General features: G+C 51.0%; 1 protein-coding gene across 1 annotated transcript; it reads left to right on the top strand.

Moving 5' to 3' along the window:
• Positions 1–4,006: 4,006 nt before the first annotated feature.
• Positions 4,007–4,939, top strand: LOC309441301 (olfactory receptor 14J1-like; the record flags this gene model as incomplete). The annotated part of the gene is made up of 1 exon (XM_082055935.1): positions 4,007–4,939. The coding sequence occupies one exon, from the start codon at positions 4,007–4,009 to the stop codon at positions 4,937–4,939; it is 933 nt and encodes a 310-aa protein (XP_081912061.1).
• Between the last annotated feature and the right edge of the window lie 3,970 nt (positions 4,940–8,909).

Raw genomic sequence — 8,909 nt, 5'->3', positions numbered from 1 at the left:
CTGAGTGTTTATAAGGATAACTGTTGTGTCGGAAATATGTTCACCTTGAAGACAAAGTCTATCCAGGCACACTGTGAAAACGATTGGTGTGTTTCTTGACTGTATCATCCTGGGTGTGAGTAAAGACCCCAGTGTGATGAGCTTCGTGTTCACACAATGCCTGCAACTGTTTGATAGAGGAGGGGCAGACCTTGTCTCTCTGATGGTATCTGATGACTGATGCCTCTGACTGATGGCACCAGTCAATGACACACAGGCAGCGAATTGCAATCCCTGTGATGACACCTGGGGTGTCTGTCACACACCTGCTCTGAATGTGAATTGCTTTCCTCTAAGTCCTCTGCTGTTCCTGCAAGCCCTGGCATCCCATGTAGCTCTGTGGGTCTGGATTTTACGTGAAACTGAGTAGGTACCTGAGTTCTGTAAGTCAATGTGGGGATGAACATGAGGGAACTGCCAATGTAGTCAGCTATGATCTTGTAAGTGCAGCAGAAAAAGAGAGACAGTGAGCTCTCTCAGTGCTGCATGGCTCAACCAATTAGGGTCAATAGCTGTATAGGCTGCCCTGAACATGATGAGTAGGAGTTAAAGAAATGTAGGAACAGGTTCTGTTGCCCTTATTTTGGGCATCAGCTGCCGCTTCAGTTGGCCAAAGAATATTCCCAGCATCCTCCAAGAGGATGCCCAGAGATGTTGCCCTGTCTCTATGAACCACTGCATTTGAGTTTGGAGGTACCTGTGCATATCTTAGACCTCCTCTGGCATGTCACAGCTCCACCCACAGTCCTCCGTCTTCATTAATTAGCATGGGAGTTTAGAAAAGGAGCTCACATGCAGATGCCTATTTTGTGAATATCTGAAAACCAAATGAAAGAGGAATCCCACCTCCTGTGGGTTTGTGGAAGGGGTGGGAGGGAGCTGAATGCCCTTTGAGCCCCAGGACTACAAACCCGGTATGAGATGCATCAGTTGACTCAGATAAATTCCTTCTCTCTACAAGGGTAAAGAGATGGCCAAGAGAAAGTAATTCTTGGACCTAACTCATTTCCTGATAGGAGAAATTTCACTGCAGAAACTAGAAGTTTCCCTCCCACTAAGGGAAGAAACATCAGTGATGACTTCAGTCATTTTCACAGCAGGTTCCCCTGGAGCCCCAGAGACACCTGGAGGGAGCCCAGAGGGGACAGAGAAAGTGCCCCCTTGTGCTGCTCCTGTGCTGCTGAGCTGGGCTGGGCTCCTGGCACACAGGGAGCTCATGGCAGCGGCAGCGCTGCAGAGAGACAGCTCTGCCCAGGAGCAGCTCCTCTGCACACGCAGCAGGGAGGGGAGAGGAGCCAGGCAGAGGGAGGTTAAAGGCAATGTAGGGTGGTAGGTTGCTGAGGGCTCACTGAGAGAAATTTCTTCACGGTTCTAACATGGTAAGTCTCTGGCTGCAGGAAAATGCAGATGTGGTTCCTGGAGGGATCTCCTAAAGCTGGTGCATCCCCCAGTTTACAGGATCTGTCAGGTTCTCTCACAGTATTTCTGTTGAAGAGAAGAACGTGCTCCAGAGCAGGGCTTCCCTCTCACAGGGACAGGGCATGATGGCATGTGGGGAGAAGCTTACACTTCCAGCTCAGGTGCAGAATATTTACAACAGGAGGTTTCAAGGAGAAGATTAAGACAAGGAGCACTATAAAGATTGGGAACTTCCCTGAGTCTGTGTTTTCAGACTCCTACTCCTGGGGAATGGGTGGAGAGAAGTGGAAAGGGAGCTCTTAATTTTAAACAAATGCTTAAGACTCATCAACTACAACTGAGTGGTCAGCAGGTCTTTCAAGTGAACCCTGACATGCCTTCAGCCTCTCCTCTGCCTATGCAGAACCAACATCAACTTTGCTGCACCCGTTATGCTTGATCTGACCCATTCAGTTTTCCAGCCTGCAAACAGGAAGATGCTGCCAGGCAGTGCCCTGCAAACAAGCAGGTTTCTGTAGGGCCAGGGTGAGTGCCAAGAGGTTGGGATGGGGTCAGCGAGCACTGAGAGGGAAAAGACATAGGACAGGGAAACACCTCCCAGGAGGAAAATCTCCAGGAATCAGGGATGTGATCTGGGAAGGAGAAGAAACCAAAACCAGAAATGTTGTTGCATGGAAAACACAGAAAACTCCATATGGGCAACAAAGATGATTAAGGGAGTGGAGCATATCCCTTATGAAGAAAGGCTGAGGGAGCTGGGGCTCTTTAGTTTGGAGAAGAGGAGACTAAGGGGGGACCTTATTAATGCTTATAAATACATAAAGGGTGAGTGCCACGAGGATGGAGCCAGGCTCTTCTCGGTGGCAAACAATGATAGGACAAGGGGTAATGGGATCAAGCTGGAACACAAGAGGTTCCACTTAAATTTGAGAAAAAACTTCTTCTCAGTGAGGGTGCCAGAGCACTGGAACAGGCTGCCCAGGGGGGTTGTGGAGTCTCCTTCTCTGCAGACATTCAAAACCTGCCTGGACATGTTCCTGTGTGACCTCACCCAGGTGTTCCTCCTCCAGCAGGGGGATTGGACTAGATGATCTTTTGAGGTCCTTTCCAATCCCAAACATACTGTGATACTGTGATACTGTGATACTGTGATATGCTCCCCTGCAGTGCAGATCCTGCCTCTGAGCAGCCCCCTCACCCCCTCTCCCCCCCAGCAAAGCCTCTGCCCTCAGGGCTGGGGGCTCCAAGGCATGAAGCAGCTCCTGTGCAGCCAGAGCTCCAGTTCCTCTGCAGAGCATAGGGGCTGAGAGCAGCTGCCCGGCAAGGTTGGTGTCTGGGAGGTGGCTGCACAGCTGGGGAAGGGTGACGCTGTCTGAGTGCCCGGCTGCCCCTGCCCTGGCCTCTCGCACACCCACCCTCACCGCATTGTTCTTCTTGCTCCACTGCTCTGTGTTCTGTTGCTGTGATCCTGTTCTTGCTGTCAGGCTCCCTGGGGATGGCAGTTTCAGCTGCAGAGTCACAGCCTGATCTTGTGGGTCCTTTCCTGCAGGTGTGTCCATGGGAACCTGTGTCCCAGCTTTCCTCTGATCTATGGGTCTGTGAGCAATGCAGTCTGTGGGGCTGGGAAATGAGCTGAGTCTCCCTTAATCAAATGTCATTATTAGAACACTTGGCTCTGTCCTTGAAGTTTCCTTCCAAGCTGTGAGCTTCCCTCCAGGATGCAAACCTGTCCTATAGCATCTTCGTGTTATCTGAAACCCCCATGGAGAAGCACCGAGATGCTACGACAGAGAAAATGCTGTTGGGTTTGTGAGATGAGCCATGTGTGTCGTGGGCTATACATAGGATGCTGAGATCTTAGAAAAGGGTGAGACTTGTCATGGTCTGAGGTGGATCCCTCTGCTCTCAGCAGTGCCTGGTGGCTTTTCAGGGTAACATGGGAGTGTGATCAACCTCCATCTCAGAAAGGTGCCAGCCCAGGGCACCTGGAGCAAGACAGAGGGACAGACCAGCTCCCCTCATTCTGCACTAGGTCACAGACTACGCTCCTGCCTCTCAGGACCTGCTCTGTTCTCCCTGAGTGCAGCAGAAATGCTGATGGTTTCTGACATCCAAGAACACTCCCCAGGATCAGGGAAAAGAAGCTGCTGCAACAAAAGCCAAAACAAACTCTCAGCTGTCTTCTGCCATCTCAGTTCCTTATGACTGGGAGTGCAGATGCTGACAGGCCCTTCTGCACCAGGAGTGGTTCCATCTGCCAAAGCTGAACCCCAGGACCGGCCCCTGCCGCTGTTCCCATGCTCCCTGCTGCAGAGCAGGGCTGACTCCTCGGCAGCCAGCGGGCACAGGCCCTGCTCCTCACGGCACCTCCAGCCAGCACCACCCAGGGCTCAGACACGGAGCTGAAGGAAGGTCTGGAAAAGGACAAGGGGGTGTGGAGCAGGGGGAGGGTGCATGAGAAATGGCTTTGATTTTGTTCAGAGAAATCTCCCCTAAATTGTCACTTGCTTTTCCTCCTGTGACAGTGCCATACATCCAGAGGCAGCAAATGTCCAACAGTAGCTCCATCACCCAGTTCCTCCTCTTGCCATTCGCAGACACACAGGAGCTGCAGCTCTTGCACTTCTGGCTCTTCTTGGGCATCTACCTGGCTGCCCTCGTGGGCAACGGCCTCATCATCACCACCATAGCCTGGGACCAGCACCTCCACACCCCCATGTACTTCTTCCTCCTCAACCTCGCCCTCCTTGACCTGGGCTTTATCTCAACCACTGTCCCCAACTCCATGGGCAATTCCCTCTGGGACACCAGGGCCATCTCCTACACAGGATGTGCTGCACAGGTATTTTTTTTCTTTTTCTGTGCTATAGTAGAGTTATATCTTCTCACCATCATGTCCTACGACCGCTACGTTGCCATCTGCAAACCCCTGCACTACGGGACCCTCCTGGGCAGCAGAGCTTGTGTCCACATGGCAGCAGCTGCCTGGGCCAGTGGGTTTCTCAATGCTCTGCTGCACACGACCAATACATTTTCACTGCCCCTGTGCAAGGGCAATGCTGTGGACCAGTTCTTCTGTGAAATCCCTTCAATCCTAAAGCTCTCCTGCTCATGGTCCTACCTCAGGGAAGTCAGGCTTCTTGTGGTTAGTGTATTAGTAACATTTGGGTGTTTTGTTTTCATCATACTGTCCTATGTGCAGATCTTCAGGGCCGTGCTGAGGATCCCCTCTGAGCAGGGCCGGCACAAAGCCTTTTCCACGTGTCTCCCTCACCTGGCTGTGGTCTCCCTGTTTTTCATCACTGGCACATTTGCCTACCTGAAGCCGCCCTCTATTTCCTCCTCATCCCTGGACCTGCTGGTGGCAGTTCTGTACTCGGTGGTGCCTCCAGTAATGAGCCCCCTGATCTACAGCATGAGGAACCAGGAGCTCAAGGATGCTGTGTGGAAACAGACGACTGGATTTCTTCTGAAGATATAAACTGTCTCTATCTTCTTCTACATATAAGTTATAGTCTAACTCATTGCACATTCTTCCTCTCTGCAGTATTTTTTGTGTCCAGTTGTGGTTTTTTATTGTGATAATGTTGTAATTCCTTTTGTAATGCATTGCCTGCTTTTCTCACCGAGTGGCTGTGTTAATGAGGAACCCTACTCTCTGTGTTTAAGCAAAATAAAGGGCCCTTTAGTGAACTTTTTTCTGCTGACATCCTTCCTTCACAGCCTTTTTGGACCTGCAGGGATAGTTCCTGTGTGCACGGGTGGAAGGGTAAAGAGCCTTCACATGGCAGCACTGACAGGGAGCACCAGTGCTTGGTCTTCCAGAGTTGTTCTCTTTCCTCTTCAACACTCTCCTTCTGATCCCTTGTGTTGGTGCAAGGCCTGAGTGCTCTGGCAGCTTGGTCACTACGACTGCAGGCAGGGACAGGCAACGGGCACTTCTGTGACAGAACTGGTCTCCAAATGAGTCATTTCATAAAGAAAGGTGATCTCTTCAAGGTAGTACCTGATAATTTATATCTTCTTACAATGTTTCTATCAAGCATGTGCCTACAAAAGTGTCCTGCAGATGAAAACACCAGTGTACAGCTGAACAGCGTGTGTGTGCATGGCTGGGCACACAGCAGTGTCCTCTCACAGCCAGGTTTCCGCCAGAGACCTGCAGGACCAGCAGAGCAGGGTCTGGGCTGTGCCCAGGTTTACTGGACACCCTGGGGAAGCTGCACCAAGGGCATTGTCATGGACTGGCCCATTACGACCTCCTGCTGGGCTCAGGGCCTGTCTCAGGGAATGGCCAGCCCTGCCCAGCCTCTCTTCTGGCCCGGACCCTGGCAGAGCCTGGCGCAGGGCTGTCTGTGACCCCACAGCTGGCACGGCCTCTCCAGCAGCTTGGAGAGGATGCACAACAGGAGAGCAATGGGGTGACAAAGCACCAAGGACTGATGTGGGCGTCACACTGGGAGACCGTTCCCCACCCTGAATGCACCCTGTCCTGTGCTGAGCCTGCACCGTGGGGCTGTGGGACCATACGTGGGACAGCAGGGCTGGGCTGTCACAGCACAAGGTGCAGACAGGGGCCACAAAGCAGCTGCCAGGGGTGACAGCAAGAACAGGTACAGGCAAGGAGTTCATGTGCATCCCTTTTGCTGAGCAGGAGTGACTTTCGGACACTCACCTGGAGTTGGTGGCTGAGAGAAAATTCAAGAGCAAACCAAGAGCTTCAACAGCTGCGTTGGAGACCAAGGCTGAACAAGGGAAATGTGGGGCTGCTGCTGGGTGGGGAGGGGAATTTGGTAACAGCAGAGAGTGATGCTGGGGCTGAGGGACTCAACGTCTTCTGTGCCTGGGTCTGTACTGAAAGACACTCCCAGGCCTCTGTGCTTGATGAAGGGGTTCAAGGAGGATGAAAACACATCTTGGCAGGAACCTCGGGAAACCTCAGCAGGACAAACACCAGTGTCTGCCCCTGCAGGGGACTCACATGGCAATGGCAAAGGCTGGGGCTGCCTGTCTGGGGGCAGCTGTGGGAAAGGTCTGGGTGGGCAGGGAGCTGGACAGGAGGCAGCGTGAGCCCTGGTGCAAGGGAGGCCAAGAGCACCCTGGGCTGTGTGACCAGGAGCACGGCCAGGAGATCGAGGGAAGGGATCCTCTGGAATTCTCCATCCAGATCTCAGGTCCCAATTCAGGAAAGATACTGACAAGCTGGAGTGTGTTGAGCAAAGGGCCTCAGGCGAGCCAGGGACTGGAGCACTTTGCCTGTGAGGAGAGGCTGAGGGAGACGGGCTTGTCCAGCCCAGGGAAGGGAAGGCCGACAGGGACCTCATCGCAGCCTGCCAGGGCCAACGAGGAGGTGATGGAGAATGCAGAGCCAGGCTCTTCACTGTAGTGCATGGCAGAAGGACAAAAAACAACGGGTGGAAGGTGAAAGAGGTGAGGTTCAGCCAGGACATAAGGAAAACTTTTTTCCCTAGATCAGGGGTGTCAAATTCATTTTCACCAGGGGCCACGTATTAGTATTTACATTTATACAGTCCAAAAATTACATTCGGCCCTTTGAAGGCAACTGTGAGGCCCTAGGAGCTCAGCCAAGTGCTGTCTCAGGTCACCCAGAGAGGCTGGGCAGCCTCTGTCCTTGCAGGTTTTCAATCTCTGATTGAATCAAGGCTTCAACACCTTGGTCTGACCCAGTCTGTGACAGGTTGGACTGCAGACTCCTGGCGTCCCTTCAACCTCACTTGTCTTATGATCCCATTGTGATGTTGGTCTCTCTTTCTAACTGGTCAGAGCAGAAGATTATATGGGACATGAATCCAGCTGTGCTGTAGGTGACCATCTAAACCAACATCTCAACCAGTGAACCAGCCAACACCTCAGTGTGACTCGCTCTGGGCAAAGTGTGAGGAGTCCTGGGCAGTGAAGGTTTAGAGGGCATGGGGCGCTATGCAAGACACAAAATGATCTTGGATGTCAGCTGATGTGAATGAAAATTAAAATAAGAACTGAAGACAAAGTCTCAAAGCAAAGAAAGATGTCAACATAAAGTCTTTGGGGGCTTTTCTTTTCTTCAAAAAGGAAAGTGTTTTCCAGAAATAGAAATGGATATAGGACACACGTCTTCAGCTACACAGACAAGCTTTTTACATGTTACTTTTTTACATATTAAAAAAAATGTCAAAAAGTGAATTACCGGGAAGCGTACTAAGGGGAAGAGAACAAATATTGGTCTTCCCCTGTACTTCTATTACCAACACTCTATTATTTCATCTCCCTCATCATTCAGGAGTTGCCAGCTCTCCTGATTAAAGGTCCATGTCCAAGGAAAACTTTCCAGCAGACTGTCTGGACACACACCCTTCCCAGCACTCTCAGGTTTTCTCCTCTGCTTCCTCTTTGGTCATTCAGTGGCCTCTCAACTGTCCGGTTTCTGCTTTGAGCTTCAGGGAGTTACAAACTTGCCCTATTCTTCAGAGCTCTAATTAACATGTTAGTCAACACCTTAATTGTGTTTATATCTACCCTTTCCTAACTCTGTCTAAAACAGTTCTTGTGTGGATGTCCTTTGTGGAAGGTGAACCTCATCAGATCCAGCTTAGACATAGAGTTCAGGAAAGTGGTTTACTCTATTAAACTGTGTTGTGTTTATTTGTTGGCATTGAACAGAAACCTTTCAGTGCCTGTGTGCAGCCAGGTCTCCAAGGAGAGAAGGTGGGAGCTGGTGTACAGGAGCTGCACCATCCACCTGCAGAGCTCAGTGGTGAAGTCTGATATGAGGAGAAGTGATGCAAGTCCCAGGTGGCCAAGGAGGGAACTGGCAGACTGGGGGTGGAGGGATGAGGAGCGAGGTTGTCCATACAGTGTCCGACCTTAAGGGACTGTTCTCCTCCCTGTCCGGGTGTCTTCAGGTGACCCTCTGGATCAATGCCCAGTGTAGAATGCTGCTATCACCTCTTCTATAAAATAAAAAAAATGATAGAAAGGACTGTTGAAAGAAAAAACCCGCCCTTATGAAATCTTCTTTGAAATCTTCATCATGAAGTGTCCCACTGACACCTCTCCAATTAGTTGTACGAGTCCTGCAGACTTGAAGAAAATTGCAGGAAAAGACATGGCTCCTTAGGGCTTTTTGTATTTTAATGAGCCCCATGGTGTATTTGGTGCTGAGTCCATGAGCCTCAGATACCAAGAGTAGACTGAAGAATCTCCTCAAGAAGCCCAAGTCAGGAGAAAACTCCAAAGTACCTTGAAGCATTAACAGGTCCCACTGAGGCCATTACTGACAAAGCCTCCCCACGGACTCATTAGAACAGATAACTGGAGGCTGTGATTGCATCAGGCAAAGTGCAGCAGCTCTGATGCTGAGAAGACCCTTGGTTTGTTTGATGAGGGAGGATGGTCAAACCCTGACCCCCTGCCCCTAGGAAGGGAGATCCTGTCCCTCACATGTGTCTCAG

The sequence above is a fragment of the Streptopelia decaocto genome, assembly GCF_964273445.1.
Source record: "Streptopelia decaocto genome assembly, chromosome: 6".
Lineage (NCBI taxonomy): Eukaryota > Metazoa > Chordata > Aves > Columbiformes > Columbidae > Streptopelia > Streptopelia decaocto.
This window is presented reverse-complemented; position numbering and strand designations above follow the sequence as displayed.